The sequence below is a fragment of the Gasterosteus aculeatus genome, chromosome 4 (assembly GCF_964276395.1).
Source record: "Gasterosteus aculeatus chromosome 4, fGasAcu3.hap1.1, whole genome shotgun sequence".
Taxonomy (NCBI): domain Eukaryota; kingdom Metazoa; phylum Chordata; class Actinopteri; order Perciformes; family Gasterosteidae; genus Gasterosteus; species Gasterosteus aculeatus.
This window is the reverse complement of record NC_135691.1, coordinates 29,556,328-29,575,460: the sequence shown is the minus strand read 5'-3', so window position 1 is coordinate 29,575,460 and position 19,133 is coordinate 29,556,328. Positions and strand designations below refer to the sequence as shown.

The following is a 19,133-nucleotide window of genomic DNA, read 5'->3' as shown; positions in this document are numbered from 1 at the left end:
TCTGCATCACGCTCACACGGAAATTAGATTGTGGAACGAGGTTTTGATGATAACAAACAAATGTCAACAAGTTAACACACGTTCCTTTAACACCGACCTACAGTAAATGCTACAGCTCCTCAATCGCAGCTCTCACGCCCTTTGACCTTTACATTCCTCCCCAATGGATGCGTGCTTTGTTACCGATTCACAATATATTCCAGTGCTAATTTTAAAATGACTACAGATCCTATAATGTGATATAATCTATCATACATAAACAGGGCAATTTTGCAATTAATTGACTAATTTTCTACTTAGCTTAAGGACACCTGGCTAAATCGTTAAAGAAACAATATTTTTTTGTCAAATGCCCACAATTATTTAAGGTTTCTATGTGCGAGTGTAAAAGAAGGCATTTTTGCATTAAAGGTAATACAAATCCAACAACTTCCACAAACCGATGAGTAAACAATGAGTTTTTAGTAGTGGCGATTTCATTAATGCCTGTTTGAGTGCAGGTGGGTACCGTTTGTCTCGTTTGGCACTTCTATGGAAGTGAGCTACCACAAGTGGAAAGCGTCATACCTGCGGTTATCCCGCTCACAAAACTGATTCACGGCGTCAGCTGACCATCTGCTAAAAAATAAAACCGTGGAGACACGGAAATGTTGTTTATTGTGTCATTATTGTGATGGTGGCAAGTCTTGTGGTGGCTTCTAAAAGGCTTCCAGGCTGCTTCCAGGCTGCCCAATGTTCCATGTCGAAGTGTCCCTGAGCAAGACACTTAACCCCTAATTGCTCCCCGGGCAAAAATGTGAAAAAGCCATGGGTTTAAAGTGTAATGTAAGTCGCTTTGGATAAAAGCGTCTGCTAAATGACCTGTAATGTAATGTAATGTAAAATGATTGTTGAGAGGAGGACGCGCTCATCTCATGTCTGTGCACACTCCCAAAGAGAAACACGGGTGTCCCGACTCCTTTCTACCCGACTCGGTGGATGGACTGGGAGCTGTAAAGGCTGTGATAATCCGCTGCTCAGCTGTTCCCAGATCTGTCAAACTTCCCCGCCTGTCTGTTCATTCCAGTTGACGAGGCCTGTGTTTGTCTCATACTCACGCACACAAGTTGGCAAACAGATGGCCATGTTGGGATTATAAACTTGACACACATAATTTTGCTCTCGCACACAAACGCCCGTGGACGTTAACTATCAGGATCGCAGTCTCTTTTTCTAAAACAAAAATAGCGAAAAGCTTTGGGAAGAAAATTAAAACAAGCTGTGAAGGTAGAACCCAAAACAAAAATATGTAAATATCAACCTTTTATTGGAGTGTACAATGTTCAATGTTGAATATTTGTCAAGCCTCATTGAGAAGGCTTGGCTTCCTCATTTACCAAATCCACTACAGAAGCTAACAGCGAAGACATGGCAAGGTTTCTCGACATTTGACAAGATGTCAGTTCTCAAACAAGTGGCAATTTGTCTCTCAAAGACAGAAATCCAACATTCCTCTTCTGCAACAGTGAAAACAAAAACAGCTCATTTTGTCAAGCCCTTCTTTTGTCTGGATATTAGTTACACCGAGGGTCAGACTTTTCTCTGTTAGCTCTCCTATTAGCCACAGCATGTTAGCCATTGTAGCATGCTAATAATTAGCCCGTGCGAAATGCTAACACGGCCGCCGGCGAGGGAACCTGGACAACCAGGCTTCGCGCTCGACGCCTCCAGGAGGAATTGACACAATTCCATTGTACAAATTGAAAGTAGAACAGAGTAGCGATAAAATGCCTAATCCACAATAACGTCATTATTATGTTAGTGTTAAATGTGGGGGTTCTGCAGCTGTTTTTGTCCTGGTATGCCCAGTTAGCATATGACGGCTAACGTTAGCTGACCTTTGATGGGTAAAAGGACAAACAAATATACATTTTCCCCATTTCTGGTTTGTAGTATTTTTCCACAAATGTCTCTGGTAGTAGCTACTCGTTGGTTGGCGAGCAAGCCATAAATACAGAGTCTCCAGATTAAGTAATAATGCCATAACTGCTGAAGCAGCTGCTTCAAGTAGAAACATTTTTGGTCAGACCTTAAGGGTTTAAAACACAACAGGACAAATCATGCCTCTGTAGTAGTGTCTGTCAAAAAGAAACAAATTTGGCCTTAAAAGTTCTGACCATTTGGTCTTTGTAGAGAGTAAATAACCAGTTATTTCAACTATTCCTATATTACACCTTAAGATTTACTAGTTAGTCAAGAACATGTCGATACTGGTCTGAACGATGCCATGGATCTAGTGTTTGTCCCTAAACTGTGTCTTAGTGTCACTTAGTGTCTCCAACGGGACAAAAACTACTTTATCACCGCTGTTTTCTGTACAGTAACTTAGCATTTGGGCCCATTATAAGCAACAGGTGTGTTAAACTAAAATGTATTTATTACTGAAGCTTAACACGATGAATGACCTGATTCCCACACACAGACATTCATTAATACACGACTACTTGATATTGTAAAAAATAAAATAAAGATAAAAAGCAGTTTACACTGAAATCAAAACAAAAATTTACAACAGATAGACAGCCATAAAAATGTGGGCTACCTCCTTGTATGTGCTGTATGTAGTGTGGTTGGTTAACGGTTAAAAATGCTTAATGTCTGGTGCCTCGTTGCTGAAAGCATATTTATGTCCCATCATGATACACACCCTGAAAATGTCCTGTATTTATGCAGCGAGTCTCCTCTTTCAATCTGTGCAAAAATATAAGACTCATCTCAGCTAATTTACAGTCAACAGCAAATGATGCTATATATTCCAAAAAGAGCATTTTTCTTTTTCTTCGTCTCAGTTTTAAGAAAATATGAGTGCTAAACTAGGTTCATTTGAATAAGTAAAAATAAACTAGAGAGCAATAGGGTATGAAAATAGTTCAATTTTGTTTTCCTCCTGACAAACAATGAAGACACGATTGATGACTAAGTCATTGAAGAAAAGAAAAAAAGATTTAACGCTAAAGGTTCAAGAGACACTTCGATGTGAAATTGTACACATTCATCTGTGAAATTGGAACATGAGAGAGTGACAGTGAGGGAACATGAGTGATGATCTGAAAGATGGCGGAGTGACAGATGGAGGCGAGGGAAGGTGGGAGGACGAGAAAGAAATGCAGATCAATCAAAAAGGCCGAACACCGTCGAAATGAGACATATTGCTATCAAAAGACAAGATGGAGGTGACACAGGAGAGACAGACGTGACGGAGACAAAGAAACGGCTGTCTCACATATGAGATTGACAAACATCTACAGACTAAATGAGGTATTGCACAGATTGAGAAAAAAAAAAGGCATAAAGGCAACAAACATATACAGCAAATTGATGGAACATTTCATTTAGAATTTTTGAAATGAAATATTTCTTTATAGAGAGACGAATCATCTTAGTGTCATAATCATCCAGGGGTTTGAGAGGGCAGAGAAAAAACCCAAAACAATTATTGCTAGTCTTCCCATTCATCATCATCCTCAAAGTCCTCATCATCGTCATCATTATCGTCCTCATCTGTAGAAGAGATGCACATGAAGAATATCAAAAACAGCAAAAATAATACGACATAATAATATATAATAATACAAAATAGCTAACTAATTACCGTATTAGCAATAAAGCAATATCCATTTCCAAAACGCTTACTTCTCTAGATTAAGTTTGAAATTATGAATTGTAGCATGAATGTCTATAGTTTTTTCCCCTCTGTTCAACAGTTAACTTTAACGCTCTGTGAATCAAGGGAAGAACCCTTTCCTCCTCAGACTCAAAATAGAAAAAAAAAGAAACCACGGGGTTGTTGAGGAGGAAGAATAAACGTCTCCATTTAAAAAACACTTTTGATTAACGCGCCAGCATAAATGATGACTTTTACATTACAGGCCAGCCCTGCGGTTCCCAGCGCACCCTCTCTCTCTACTACCCACCCTCTCTACTTCCACCGTGCATGACAGGAAGATCGTATTTCATATTTCAGGACGAAGTAGATGCTGAATGTTTCGTACCTGAAGAATGAATGGCCTTGCTCCGTTTCTGCATCACCTCCATCAGGGCCCCCACGATGCCTGCAGACGCGGCCGCGGGGGAAGGGGTTGAATCTGTATTGTCGTCCCTCTGCAGAGAAATACCAGCGTGAGTTAAAGCAAAGGGTTAAGATGAGCACATTTCTGATGGGGCGCGTGTGACGAATGTCTACGGACCGCTTTGAGTTTGGTTCCTTGTCGGATTTGGTCGAGGAGGGCGTCCCTGCCCGTGCCGGTGGACGTCGGCCTCTCTTTCGGCTCCACCTTCTTCAGGTTGGCGCCTTCTCGGATCTGACTCAGCAGCGCCCCCGGGCTGATTGAGGGCGGACCGCCGTCCCCTCCGTTAGCCTGTGGGGGCAGCATGGGGCCAGGGGGCGGAGGCCCAGGAGGGGGTGGAGGAGGAGGGGGGGGAGGCGGGGCTCCTGCGCTGGATGGATTTGAAAATGAGGGAGGAGGAGGTGGCGGGGGAGGCGCCACCGAAATTGAGGCATGGGCTGGCGGAGGGGGCGGCGGGAGGGAGCTGCGGCTGGGCGGGGGAGGCGGAGCGGACATGCCCGGTCGGGATGGAGGGGGAGGAGGGGGCGCAGAGATGGGAGCTCTGGAGGGGGGAGGAGGTGGCGGGGCACCTCGGCCCCTGGCTGGAGGCGGGGGCGGTGGGGCAGAGCTGTGGTGTGGGGGTGGGGGAGGAGGGCCGCCTCTGGATGGAGGGGGCGGAGGAGCTGGAGAGAGAGAAAATAATTAATTAAGAGAGCAAAGATGGAATCTTCACTGCGGAGTTCCCACTGCAGCCTCGACAAACATCCAGAATTCATTCCACGTGTTTTATCCAAATGAACGGCTTCACGAGAGGACGGACCGAATGTCTGGATGTTCACATAGGAATTTAAAGCACATCAGTCAAACATCTGCATAAATCTGCAAAAAATCTTCTCGGCGAATCGGTCAAAACTCATAATCTCAGTTCTTGTTGGTGTCGAAGCATCATGCAGTTATGCAATCAAACCACCGGGGGCAGCCTTCTACCATTCAACTCGAAAGCTGAGTTTTAGTCTCTTCAGAAGATAAAGACAAAAATTCAAATCTTATTCGAACACGAGTAAAAGAGCAAACACTGAACTGAAAAAAAGTCACGTTATAGTCGAATTGTCATGTTGTATTACAGTGCGACTTTGCATGCACGGCTCATGCACAGAAACCTACCGATCCACCTGGGCGGACCTGGGGATAAAACCATCACACCAATTAAATTTATAGTCACCTTTTAAAAGTCTAGCAAAAAGCCAGAATAGTAAAGTCAACTGTGGACCTTTCCAAGCTAAAGTTTTGGATGTTATCTTTTTTTATTTAGACGATTCATTCTTTTGTCCAAAGAAAATAATGTGATAAATCCTTTGCTTCCTCCATTACTCTAGGCTATTACCAAATGCCTCACCTTCTCTCCGCAGCTCGTTTTTGACAGCTTCTACGCCTCCTTTCTTCTCGATGAAGTCATAGATTGCCCTCGAGGTCTCCTTGTCCTTCAGCTGAGCCTCCGAGATGCCGCACATATCAAACAGAGACTTCAGCTCCGGGTCCAAGTTATTCAACTGGAGAAAGAAAACGCTTGGGTTTATTATCCTAAAAAAGGTTGTGATTTCATTAAATAAGGGACATTTAACTTTTTTACATTTAATTTAATGATTATTCTCATTGGGCTGTTGTCCATTCGGGGAAGGTTAGCCATGTAAGAAGTAACTTTGTTTTCTTCTTCATAATCATTTATGATACCACACTCTGGGGCATGAGGACGGCTTGAAATGAGACCATAATATTAGTGATTATTCTGCCACCTAGTGGTGTGGAGTGACATTTCAAAGGAGATAGTTAAAACGTTTATCAACCCAAATATGAATAAAAAGATGGAAAAAGCTTGGCCAAAGGGTTTCTGATTATTATAAAGAACTATATAAGAAAAGTTTCCCCTTCAACTGTCGGAAGAGGAATAGAAATAATACAGCATACTGGTTATTTAACTATACATCGGTGAGATTATGACACTCGCCTTTATTTTTTGCCACAGTACTTATAGTACTGCTTATATCCATTGTTACCACCATGAACTAAAGTGGACCTCACATGTGAGTGTGGTGTTACACTACACTTTGGTGGGTTATAACGTTATCTGCAGTATCTGTGGAGTAAAGAACAATGAGAAACTGGAAAGACTATAAAATACATCCCCTGGACATTTTAGAATCCCATCATCGGTGCTCCAGATCCAAGCCTGAGGATTTTAAAGGTGAGCAAGCCTCATAGAACCGACGTCACCATCTCAAATGAGTCCTGGAAAGCATTCATTTAAGAAACCAAACCACCTGAATTTCATCTTTTTCATTAGCCAGCAGAGTAAGTCCCTTGACCCGCATGATCTCATCCTAATCATCCAGTCCATCATAAAGATTTATGATGCTTTTTTGGGAACGGGTCCATGGATTATGCAAATTAGGGTTCATTCACTTCCCTCCTAAATCACCTTGTGTAACGTTCCTGATGACTTGAGCATTCACAGCTCTGCTCAATATTATGGAGCTGATATAAAAGTAATTTACAAGGTGAGATTATTCTAGATTAACAAAGTGCCATGTTTTAAGAATATCGAGAGGTCACCGAAAAAACAAGGCATTCTTGATTGTACTTACATCAAAACCTGTATTTGGATCCCATCCTACGTGCCCGACGTGCCTGTGAGAGGAGCCAAAAAGAGGTCATGTGATGTCATATAAAAGTAAAACAAATAAAAGGAGTAAGCGGAACAGAAATGCATTGTAAGTAACACAAAAGCTGAGGTTCAATAAACAGCTTTAAAAAAAAATGTTTAACCAAGATGGCCCACCTGCAAACTGCAGAATCTCCCAGAAAACTATGAGAGCTACCACCGATTATTCCTGGACGCACAATACAGATTTCCCCACGTCACCAATCCCACTCCACATTCTCTCTAAGATTATAATTCTCAATAAAACAGCCCGGATTAATATGGCCGAGAGGGAGACTGCGTCAACGTCTACATGACCTAAGAGATCCACAGTCATGCAGCGTTTGCATGTACACAAACATTTACTCTGGATTTGTATCTCGATCCGCATGGACTCACGTCCCAGGAGTACATACAAACTGCTCGGATCCTAAAGGATGAACCCTTCAAGCGAGAACCATCACCGCCGGTCAGGTCGGTTCATTGTATAGTACCGCCCTGTGACCAGGTCCCCCACGTCCGTCACCTGAGCTCAGCCTCCCCCACCCCCCCCAGAAGAGGCCTGTGCCGACTCACTGGAAGTTGCTCGGTGTGCCGATGTCCGCCTTGGTGAGCCTCTTCTTCTTCGCCTTGCCCTTTTTCTCCCTCTTCTGGAAGGACGAGTGCACGATGTTGTTCACCTGAGAGTTGTGGAAACGTTGCGCATTGCTGATCTCTGGGCTTTTGATGTCGACCGTCGCCATGGGCAACGTCGGGCCTGAAATGTGCACAGAGACGACCAAGTTAGAATAATACAGCACTGCATGGAACCGAACATAATCTAAACTTCCACAAGATCTCAAGGAGCAAGAGGACATTATAAATGTTCAACATTTATATACATATAATATTGTTGTCATATTGAAGGGCTACAAATGACATGTGTGGCACATGTGAAGACGCTGACACGCTATCGGTTGAAAACGTCATGAGAAAAAAAAAAAAGAACTCGGGTCCTTGTTATTCAGATTTGTAAGCCGTTATTAGACTTTTGGCACGGAGACGTCTCACTTTTTGAAAATGGAATACGTGGAATTGTATCATCATCTTATTACTTCAGGTTAAATACGGAGAAGATACTAAACACCACAGGTCTTTCAGGGATAAATGTACGTATGTATTGTAAAACCTGTTTCGTCAGTTCTGTGAGCGTTGTGCACATCTCAATTAACCATCCAAATTGTCAGAAATGTAAATGCATTGTCTTCAACCTGTATTTAACCTGCCACTCATCAAGATTGTCAAGGTGAGGCCTAAGTTTGCTAACCAACAACATCAAGGGAAAGTAGAAACCAAAATGACAAGATGTCTGGGTAACAAATAAAAAATAAAAAAACAGGTCTACTAAATCCTATTCTCCCAACACACAGGCAGCCAAACAGCGTTGACTTCAGATGGGACGAGGAGCGGTACCGGTGCCTCAGCGGCAGCACGTACCTTTAACACTTTCCCTACAGGGACTTTGGGGCGCTTTGCTCGGCGAGGGCGAGGCCGACCGGCTGCGCCGCCTCCTCACCCGGTCCCAGATGCACCCGCCGTCTCTCGCCCCGCAGGCGCTCGCATTGATGCCGAGAAGCATCCTGCTGACCAGGTTGTGAGCGTGCTCCACGGGGGACACGGCGAGCTGGCAGGGCGGCTCGGCGAGAGACGGGTACGTTTCGTCCTGAGGCAGAACCAGGCAGTGTAAAGAGGACAGGCATCCCGCGGGGCTCAAACCTCCGACCCCTGCGGCTGCTGCTCCTCCATTGCCGTCACAATTAAGGTCCTCGGAGGGAGCAGACAGGAAGGTGGTGCAGAACATCATCGCAGCAGCTGACTGGGCAATGAGCACTACGGCAAGCACCAACTAAAAGGTGGAGGCGCCAGGGGACGAGGTCCTGGAACCTGTATTTGGATGCGGACTCAGAAAACAGCCTCGCTTATGTGTGTCTCTTCTGAGTCAACGGAGAAACGTGGCGTGTTGGAAGCACCGCATCCAGGGGGGGTGGAGTCCCGACACAACACAACTCTAAGCAGGTAGAAAGAGAAATCCTCCTGGTTGTCCAGTTCCCGGCCAGTAAAAAGGCTTTCCTCAAGACGATCCCCAAAAGGTTTTCAAAAGCCAGACGGCGGCGCGGAGGAAGAGCCCGGTGACGGCGCACTTACTGAACTGGCGGCTTTGTCCCACATCCGGCGGGGGAGACGGACACGCTGCGCAAGCCGCGGACATCCAGTGACGCCATTGCGAGAAGACACAGCCGACACTTAGCCGGGCCAAAGAGTTTACCGCTCCGCTCACATTCCTTCCATCACACCAGCAGTTTCCTTCTGTGCAAATCGCTCACCATATTTTGCTTTATCCGCCGGTCTGAGCTCTGCATAGTTTCTACCCGTTTTTTTTTTTGCAATCATCCCCTCAGCCGCTCTCCATCACAGCAGGGCGCAGTCAGATTATCTCGCACGGCGTGGCTCCCTCCACCCCCCCCACTGAACATCTCTCCACCCACCTACACTACCATCTCCTCCCCATCCCGGCACAAAACAACAAAAAATACACACCCATGGATCAAATCCCAGCGAATCATTCTGGATTTAGTGCTGGATTTTTTCTTTTTTTTACGTAACCATTAAAGCCCATCAATGCATAATCCCACGGTAAGCTGCAGGGTTTCTAAAAACATGATGAAGACAAGAAGGAGGCGGAGCCACAAAAAAACGGGGCGAAACCATAGGGCGCCAGAATAATATCTGAATCTGGTCCCAAAGGGGTTACCCGTAGACCTGTGAGTTACGTGGTGGTTGACGTCATGCATGACATCTGACCACGTGTGACCCACAGGAAAAGCATCAACAGGGTCAGTGACGTGAAGTTGCTTTGAATACAAAAATGTGTCAAACGTGTCATCCGCACACACGAGAGAGCTGGATTAAGTGATGCCGTTTTTCAGTCCAGAGCTGCCGCTAAACGTGCCACAAATGTGTGCACATCCACGGACGCCGAGTCCTCCGCCTACCGGCCGATGGTCAGACACGTAGTTCAGCACGAAGACTCCACTTCACGCAGAAATAGATTTTAAAATGCCAAAACAATCTTGTGCTTTCTTTTCCTCCAACAACTCCAGCTGGTTTCTCAATCCGGCATTAGAGGAAGCGATGCAGCGGAAGGTCGTCGAATGACGTTTTTACCTTGCCAAGTTTAACCAAATCTACGATCAGCAAGGAGCAGCTTCTCCATTTTGTTTGTGCATTGCGGGACGATAAAATAAAGTGTGTGTGTGCTGCCGGTTTTGTTACAGTTAGTATGCCGTTTGGAAATGGGACACGGCTGATTGGGGAAAGAATACAGCTGTTGATTTGAGACGACAAAAAGGTACCAGATCTTTAATGCCATCTGTTTCCAGGGCACAGTCATTTCCCCCTAAAGTTGCCAATGGCGTCTCTGGCTTCTGTGATGTTCTGAAGCAGTCTAAAGGAAAAAAAAACAGTGGAAAACGTACCATTTGGAGGGTCGCGTCTCTTCTCTGTGAACACACAGACAAATGCAATCGTTACAATGCGATGTGGCGGGCGGCGGCGGGTCGTTAGTGAGAAGCGGGTGTTGAGCGAGTCGGAGAGAGGAAGGGGACGGGGTGTCGGTTCGGCGTGAGCAGAATACAGAGTTATTCGGAAAGAGTGTTTTGGTGAGCGCGTTTAAAGGACGTTAGTTCTTTTACACCCTCACGATAAAGAAGGAGGATTGAGATTTGCACTCGCTGAGGGTCAAAGAGAAGACACCGTGTCGATAAGATTAAGCGCCCCATGCGGAGGGCTGAAGGAAAGGATAGGTGAAAGAATGATCCCACTGGAAATGACCCGAAGAAGAAGAAGAAACACGGTGGGAATCAAGCGAGGATGAAGATTTAGGACTGAGGGCCACTAACTGATTAAAGGCTAAATGCTAGATCAGAGCAGCTTAGTGATGTGTTTTCAAATACAGCATAATGAAAAACATCCACTACTGCTTCGCTTAGATGGATAGATTTATAGTGTATCAGGCCAGAAATACATTTTCTTAGATTGCCTCTAAGCGCCATAATCTAAATTGTTGGTGCAGGATGGAAAAAAAATGAAAAAACTGTACATGACACTGCAATGCCTACGCCCCCCCCCCCCCCCAGTGTGGAGTGTTCATTCATTAATCGGTCTCCGTTTGAGAAAACTCGTCCATAGTTAAACCAAACCTCCACCAAAGTCTGGCCAGAATTCACTGTAGCGCGGAAGCATCACCTGCTGAATTTATGTTTAATGCCTAGTTCTGTGTGTTTGAGCATTTTCTTTTCAAAATGACATGTTTAGAAAATGTAACTTGTGCTCAAACTAATTTCACCTCTTAAAAAAAAGGCACACAAAGAAAAGCCAACAACATCGATCAATCGTCTGTTGCTGCATGTTATCTTGAACCTTTCTGCATCGCTGTTATTATCATTTTGAACGCAAGATCTGAATTTGCCAAACATGTCATGTTTTTCGGTCAGCGGGTCGGTGTGGAGGCAAGTGGGCAGCAGCAGGAAGTCAGTACCAGATTTCCTCTGTCTTTTCCCCAGGAGGTCAATCACGTGGCCGTGGAAACGCTTGGCCTCCTCCTCGTGGGCAAAGTTCAGACCCACTTGGTACGCCTGTAAACACACACACACAACAGAACTAAAAAAAAAAATTCATTTCATCATCAAAACACATTTGTTATGTCACACGATGTCCTGTTAAGGGCCAACTGGCTCCCTAAACGTCCTCACTTCCATCATCACAACTGGCCTTCCCGCATACCTCACGGTCTGCTGGAGTCTGAGCCGCTGTTTGGCCCCCAAATGAAAACATTGTTTCACAAAAAGTGCTTCAGATGGTCCATTCAATTGGCTTTCTAGAAATAGTTTAGTTGGAGGCGGTAGGATGCGAACTTTTGGTGGCCGATGCTGGAAGTTGACTCACGGGTGCTTCTCTTTCTTCTCTTTCTGGATTTGTTTCATGGATAATATAAGGTCTTAAGACTGTTTGGTTGAACAAAATTCTCTCCCTAAATCAACACACGTTCTGTTATGCTGAGAAGTGGCTCTACTTTGAAATATGAATATGAAATAGTGTTTCCCCGACCATTGAACAAGGGGGACGACCCCCCCAGAAAGTCTGGAAAACGGCCGTTTCTACAACTGTCCCTCCTCGCCGCGCACGGCAGTTCCACAGACACGCGTGTGCATAGCAGGCCGAGAGCCGAGAATGAATCTGAAATCAAAAATGTACCTGCTCCCTGACCCCCCCACATCCCTCCTCCTGCCACATCACCTTATCTAAATAGAAACAAAAAAAAAAAAAAAAAGTACTTGTGACCACATTTGAATACTGAGGAAGAGGGGAAACTCACATCTCCAGCAAATGTGATGAAGTACGCTTTGGTGGGGTTGATGTTGAAGTTGATGTACAGCTCCTGTTCAAACAAGATCTTCCCATCCTGGGGAGAGGACACACAGAACGAAGCCCGGTGAAGGAGTAGGAAGCGGCGAAGCGCTACGGGTCTTAAATGAAAAGTCCCACAGTCTTCGCTGCTGGTTATGAATATCAAGCGGCGGTGCACCTCGGGTCCCGTCGTCAGCGGGGAGGAGCCACAGCGGCGTCCTTACCTTGATGTCCAGCACCCTGATGAAGTAGGATCGCAGTGGGTTGTCTTTGATCAGACATGCCACCCCGCAGCATCTCTTGTTCCAGCTGGAGTTCCTCTCTGCCGTGAACACCTGGACCACTGCAGCGGATAATGACTGGAGGGGGGGGGGGGCAGAGGGGGGGCACAAGTTTATCCTGTGTCTTCGTGTCACGTTAAATGGATCTAAATAGTAATGGAATTTAAAAAAAAAGGTAGCTCACAAGGGCAAAGACTCAGTGAGCTAAAGCTAAATTGAGCTGTGCCCACATGTTCTCGTGCTAAACTGCCTGAGCCAATGTTTTATAACACACACACACACACACACACACACACACACACACACACACACACACACACACACACACACACACACACACACACACACACACACACACACACACACACACACACACACACACACACACACACACACACACACGTATGTGAAACTGAGGAGCAAAGCCTGAGGCTAAACTACACACACAGTCACAGAAGGGCACACCTGTAGCGCACACCACACACACACACGACAAAACCAGCCCCCCCCCACTGGTTTTACAGGTTCCTGCCGGGGGTCTCTCACACCGAGGGGTCCCGGCTCACAGTCATTACCACAAAGATGAAAGCCACGGCACCGGGAAGGGAAAAGCCTGGAGGTCTTTGGGGCCTTTTTTCGACGTGATGCCTCCAGGAATAACGGCACACTTGCAGACTGCAGGGGAGGCCTCGTGTTGTGCGTTTGTAATCTGGGGTTGTGTAAGTGTAGTGACGGGTATCGTTAGTAATTTACAGATACGGCTCATCGGTTCCTTTCAGTCTTACCTATATGAATGTGACGGTTAAATGAAGCCGAAAATATATTTTGAAGAGGTGTTTTCTGGAGTTACCTTTCAGTTTTGTCTGTTTTCATCTTGCTCGTTTCTGTTCAAGACGTCAACAGTAGAGCTTCAATTAAACATCAATAACCTGTCCTTGTCCTAATATTGCTACTGTGTTTGCCTGCAGTAGGAAATATGAATGTGCAAACTTGTAGCATGCCCAGGGCTTATGATATTCCAGCCAGCTTAGTTACATTAAGCTCCATCCAGTTTTGGAAAACTTCTTTCAGGTAAAAGTGATGACGTCTACGACAGCTTTCTTTCTCCCTCTCCTCCCTCCACCCCCCCAACATCCCCAGGACCTCTGTGTCCGACTTAAGCATGAACAGATGCTTCCATGATTCCACGTAGAGAACATTCATCCGAAATAATTCCCTCTCGAAAGCAGCATTGCAGCTCTTGATCGTGTGGATTTGGATGTCTAAATACTAAAAAGCACATCAAGAGACTCATAAAAATACCGTTGTGTGACGGCCTCGCTTTGGCACAGCGACCGGGGCGTGGGTGGGCGGAGGGCTCCTCTCCACGTGGAGCGCTGATTGCCCCCGACAGGGCCAAAGGCTCCAGGAAGCAGAGCGCTGTCTATGACGTCATCGTAGAACAATTTTTTTTATTTTTATAAGCACTCGCTCCCTCATGCTCCCGCTCTCTCTCGCTCTCTCTCTCTCTCACGGACTTCTGTTCCTACATCTCTCTGCTACTACAACGACGCACCTGAACGGCACATCGCCATGGAGATTAGTCGGCAACGCGCAACATCGGATGCGTTTGATTTTTTTAGTTTCTTTATAATTACGCCAACATCAGCCTTCCTACCCTCCTTCTTTAGGAGCCCTTGCTCGGACAACACCCACTGTGATTTTGATCTCAACTAGAGACAAGATCTGTCCCCAGACGTGTAAACATCTGTCAAAGTACTGAAAGTAGCTTCTGTGGGAGTTCCTGCTACATTGGCCGTCCACAGGACAACACAAGCAACACACACACACTGTGCCGGGTTCGAATAATCACACCTAGTGTTGCAATTTCTGTCTCCAGGTTTTGTTCGGGAAGAAACAGGAGGAGCTGCTGATGTGGAGAGGCAGCGTAGGAAAGAAGAAAGGGACGTGATGAACGGTGGAAAAAGAAAAAACAGAACTAAAAAAGGAAGACTGGGATTTGAGGAAGCGCTAAAGGAGGAAGATGAATGAAAAATGGGGCATCGGGGCAGATGATGACATAAAAAAGGAGAAAGGAAGGAGAAACGCTGTACAAAGCGATGGCGAAAAGGAGTCATGTTCCACTTCTCCAGCACAAATCACCAGAGGAGGCCGACCACGGGACTTCCTGTAGGACAGGAGCGCTGATCAGGCAGTCTGCACGCTCACACACACACACACACACACACACACACACACTTGGACCCATTCCACCTCTTGCCCAGTGAGACAGCGTTGCTGATGGTGAAAACAGCAGAAGGAATACCAATGAGCGAAATCAATGAGTAAGACCACTGTGTGTGTACCTGTAAGAGTATTGCTTTCTTTATGCATGCGTGTGTGTGTGCGTCTAGTGAAGCCAAAAGCAGGTTGGAATACTTGTAATTCCTAACATATGAACCAAGTAGTGGGATAATACGAGGCCATCACAGCGGTTACACATTGACAGGAATAAGTCTTGCCACTTTCAACTGTCTCGGCAAACATGGTGACAGTAAATGTCATGAGCACTACGTACACATTTTTTGCAAAAACTTCCGAATGGGCTGGACTTTAGCGAAGTCACAAAAAATTAAAACATCAAAATGTAAAAAGAACATTCATCATTTCATCAAAGATTCGCCATGTGGTCGGGGAAGAAATAGCGGTGGGGCAATCTTGTTTTTATGTTATAAAAAGACAAAAAGCGACACCAGAAGCAATCTAGTGCAAACAAAGATTCCCTTTTGCATCACTTTGTTTCAATTATTTGACAGCACAGAGTCTAATTCTGCCAACTAATGGCTGTGTATCTTGGTGAGAAGACAGTAAAGACAAATAAAAGTAAAAGGTGCTCGAGGTTCTCACATTTTCCACACAATAATTGCATTACATAAAAAGGCACAAATCACTCAGTCAGCCACTAATTCACTCATTATGCTGCCACACACACATACACACACACACACACACACACTGCCTCTTTCCAAAACTCTCTCTGCATGCAAGGACGCGTACAAACACACAAGAGCGTAGGACTGGGAGGAATGTTGCCATCCTGTGTCACATGGCGAATGACACAACAGCCTAGAAATGCCCGAGGAAGGACGTCACTGGACTATTTATAAAAAAAATGTTTTTTTAAAAGGGGGTCATATAGGTGTAGTCGGACACGCCACAGGAACCTGCTGCAAAGCGGCAGGCGGGAGATCCCCATCCCCACCGTGGTGACCCCGTACGGGGCCTGGCGTGCCACGTCCCGGGGGACAGGAAATGTAGCTTCTCCAAAAGCAAACACACACAAAAAAAAAAAAAGAGCGAGGGACCACATGACTGATCCACTGGACTGAGGAGCTGGGTGCAGTGGACACAAAGACGGCCAGCTGTTTCTCTGACACCTTTACTGAACGCTTTGAAAGGAGGACAGTATGGTCAATATGAGGAAGTGACCCGAAAACAAAATCAAAGTCTACACAAATCTGAAGTGTAGAACTGGATCAATCTGATCCGTGACTTTATAACATCTCTAATCTGAAGGCGAACATTAACAGGTGAAGGGTGCAACATGCTTTCCAGCTGATAACACTTAGTGTCAATATGAATACTGAGTAACTACACACGGGAGAATAACACAATTTTCTGACATTTTCAACAAAGGGTGTATGTTGTTTAGAATATTCTCACTCAGACATCAAAAAGCAAAACATGTCGTGGTGCTTGATGCCCGAGTGTCATACAATCTAGCTATGTGCACAGAAACGAAAATGAGTCAGCTGGATGCTGCACGTGTGACGCAATATTAGACGAAACTGAGTCGTGACGGTGCAGTTCCGGACCGCAGTCACCAGGTATCATCGCCCCCCCCCCCGCCCCAAGAGCAGTCAGGCTGGGGGGCGTCGGCGGGATTTGAACGATTTCCACGGTGGCTTCAGGTGTGTCATGGGTCAGGTGAGGGTCGCACCAGCGGAAACAGTAAGGGACAACTTGTCCCGAACGGGACGTTGAAGAAAGTCGACCTTACTGTCAAAACAACCCCCCCCCCCACACACACACACACACGTCCACTGCGATATCACAACATTAAACTAGAGGCCACAAACGCACCGTTACGCCTCCTAGCTGACGTCATTAAGACACACGGGTAAGGTCACGTTAGTTAGCTTTATTAGCTTCCCCCCAAATGTGATAGGAGAGACCGAAGGAAAGGAACAAACTTACGATGCATTTCCTTCCGAGGTGGTTGAAAAGGCATTCATTTTCCTGCGGTGTCAGTTGCATCGACCCGACATTTGCTTGCCGCCGTTGCGACGGGTGTCCGCTCATTATCGGGGATCGACGTGTTACGTGTGCACGGACGGTAACTCGTTATGGGAAATCCAACGAGGCACATAAACAATTCCTTGGTCATTCGTGGCCTCGCACCGACTCCCCCCCTCCTCCCCCCAGACCCCTTCACGTAGGTAGTTTGTGCCGGACGTCCGGGGATATCGGGGTGCCAAGAAACGCGCGCAACGTCCCAGTTCTCTTTTAAAAATGGTAAAAGACCGGGCGAAGGCGGAAAATGGCAAAAAAAGTTTACTGAGAAGTCCGTCTGCCTGGGAGCTCAGAGGAGCTAGTTCCATCCAACATGGCAGAGCCAGGACGAGTCCACTATTTGGGAATAGGGTTTTACACCTACCCCAGGTCTGTTCCACATAATTACCCAGAGCTAATTCTGCCACGGGGAATGGTAATAGTTCTTTCCTGGATATTTAAAAGTGCAGGTATATTTTGTTCAAAATTAAAATGAGGAAAAAGGCTAAATAAAATTACAGCTGTTAGCGTACTCCCCGTCGACATGGTTTGGTCCGTTTCGCTCCTCGTTTTTATGACAGGAATGTGAGTGCAGAATGGGAGGAGATAAGAAATAAGGTGCGAGTTGTGAACATAATGGAATATAATTCTCAATTTTAGAGGAATTGTTGAAAACTGAATAAGTGTGAACAAGGGAACCATGGAATGTGTCATTTCCCTCTGATGATAATAGTGCGCTACTTTATTCTTGACGTCAGAGAGGTCATGGTTCAGCTGCAGAGCTGATATCTATTTCCCAGAACAATAACAGTCCCTCGGACATTAAATAATTACCCTCGCCTGAATTTAAATGCTTCTGGGATGATACACATGTCTATTCCTTTCATAGCAACAAACTGTAAATGGATTATGAAAGGTGAAGTACGATTAAGCTTGCTCCAGTTACTATATATTGCCTCTGGGGTAACATATGCTTCAATGAGTAGATTTCAGTGTGTTTCTCCAGATTTTTGTTGATTGACTGAAACCACAAAATGAAACACCGCTTTCAGTAGTCTTTTCACATCAGAAATTATAATTTTTACAATGAGCACCGCTTAACCATCCAGCCAACTACACTTTTAGTATTGAATAGGGGCAGTATCCATGATGGCTCATACACATTTTACTGCTGAAGGGTGCTTTTATTACTCATGCAACATGCTCAGGCTCATAAATGGGTGTTGTTTGCAGCAGTATTTGAGAGGTGGTTCAAGCAAAATAGTAGCCAAGACCGTCATAAAAAAATGAGGTATCAAAATGTGGTGCCTCCTTTTAAAACAACTTTATCATTACCATCCATCCATCCATCCATCCATCTTCACACCGCTTATCCTGGGGCTGGAGTCTATCCCAGCCAACTTCGGGCAATAGACGGGGTACACCCTGGACTGGTCGCCAGCCAATTGCAGGCTTCATCATTACCAGTATTCCTAAATGAAGTGACTCTGATTTCGTCATTTTGTCAATCAATGTCTTTGCATATAAACATGAACATATGTGTGTGTGCTTGCGTTTGTTTGTAATATGTATTCATGTATGACAGGAGAGTGTTTCAAAAACTAAAATTATTTCTCCTCTGCAAGCAACACCTGTCTTGAATGCACATGAGCCAATTTCAGCTTCCCATGATGAAAAGATCCCTCATCTCTGTACAGACGGTGGGTAAAATGGATGGCAGACATACAGTATGTCTACACATTTAAGAGTGAAAGGGGTTTATTACTTTGTAAACAAAGGTGATAGGAAGGTTAGACTTTTTCATTGAGGGGCAGGCTGGTGTTAGGAGTGCTGTGCACGCTCACGTTGACTCAGTTCAACTCTCTTCCACAGAAATCTTGTCAAACTTGAAAAACCTGTCAGACAGGCAGAAAGACACTTGCTTCGCCATGTGGTCGGGAAAAAAGACACGCAAAGTTTCGCAAGGCGAAACTCTGCACTACTCCACCTAGCCTTGTCTAAGCAAGGTGAAGAATTAATCGAAAATGACTCATCCTGAATGAGTAATTGTGAGAACACACATGTTCTTCATGCAGGAACAGGAAAAAAACGGCACTAGAGAAAGGAATAAGTGTGAGAAAGAAAATAAACAAAAGTGGGAGTGAGGAAGGGCAAAGAGAGCATTAGGCAGCATCGCCGATTTCACTCCAGTGCACGAACCCCAGATTTTCCAAAACCCTGTCATAACGAGTAAGCAAGACCAAGAGCAAGGAAGCAAATTGTTCATCCTGGCACGTATCGAGAAAGAGACAGATAACAGAACACTGCAGCTGA

General features: G+C 45.4%; 1 protein-coding gene across 4 annotated transcripts; it reads right to left on the bottom strand.

The window, feature by feature from the left end:
- Window positions 1-1,289: 1,289 nt before the first annotated feature.
- Window positions 1,290-17,243, bottom strand: LOC120817192 (actin nucleation-promoting factor WASL). 4 transcript variants are annotated; one of them, XM_078101856.1, is made up of 12 exons: window positions 16,746-17,181; window positions 12,453-12,587; window positions 12,197-12,283; window positions 11,360-11,456; window positions 10,299-10,322; window positions 7,360-7,540; window positions 6,728-6,770; window positions 5,482-5,635; window positions 5,250-5,267; window positions 4,227-4,768; window positions 4,032-4,140; window positions 1,290-3,540 (listed from the first exon to the last, which is right to left on the bottom strand). In XM_078101856.1, exons 1-12 carry the CDS (start codon window positions 16,848-16,850, stop codon window positions 3,479-3,481), a joined length of 1,557 nt encoding a protein of 518 aa, XP_077957982.1. In that variant the 5' UTR covers window positions 16,851-17,181; the 3' UTR covers window positions 1,290-3,478. The 4 variants fall into 4 exon arrangements, with proteins under 4 accessions (XP_077957982.1, XP_040029041.2, XP_077957983.1 ...); XM_040173107.2 differs by lacking the exon at window positions 5,250-5,267 and having other exon boundaries at window positions 16,746-17,243; XM_078101857.1 differs by lacking the exon at window positions 10,299-10,322 and having other exon boundaries at window positions 16,746-17,178.
- Between the last annotated feature and the right edge of the window lie 1,890 nt (window positions 17,244-19,133).

Excerpts from the sequence above, each read along its gene's own strand:
- LOC120817192 (XM_078101856.1), bottom strand. The coding sequence starts at position 16,850 with ATGAGCGGACACCCGTCGCAACGGCGGCAAGCAAATGTCGGGTCGATG. Across the intron at positions 10,323-11,359 it reads GAAAAGACAGAGGAAATCTG|AGAAGAGACGCGACCCTCCA; the intron begins GTACTGACTTCC and ends GTGTGTTCACAG. Across the intron at positions 4,141-4,226 it reads AAGGAACCAAACTCAAAGCG|AGGGACGACAATACAGATTC; the intron begins GTCCGTAGACAT and ends ATTTCTCTGCAG.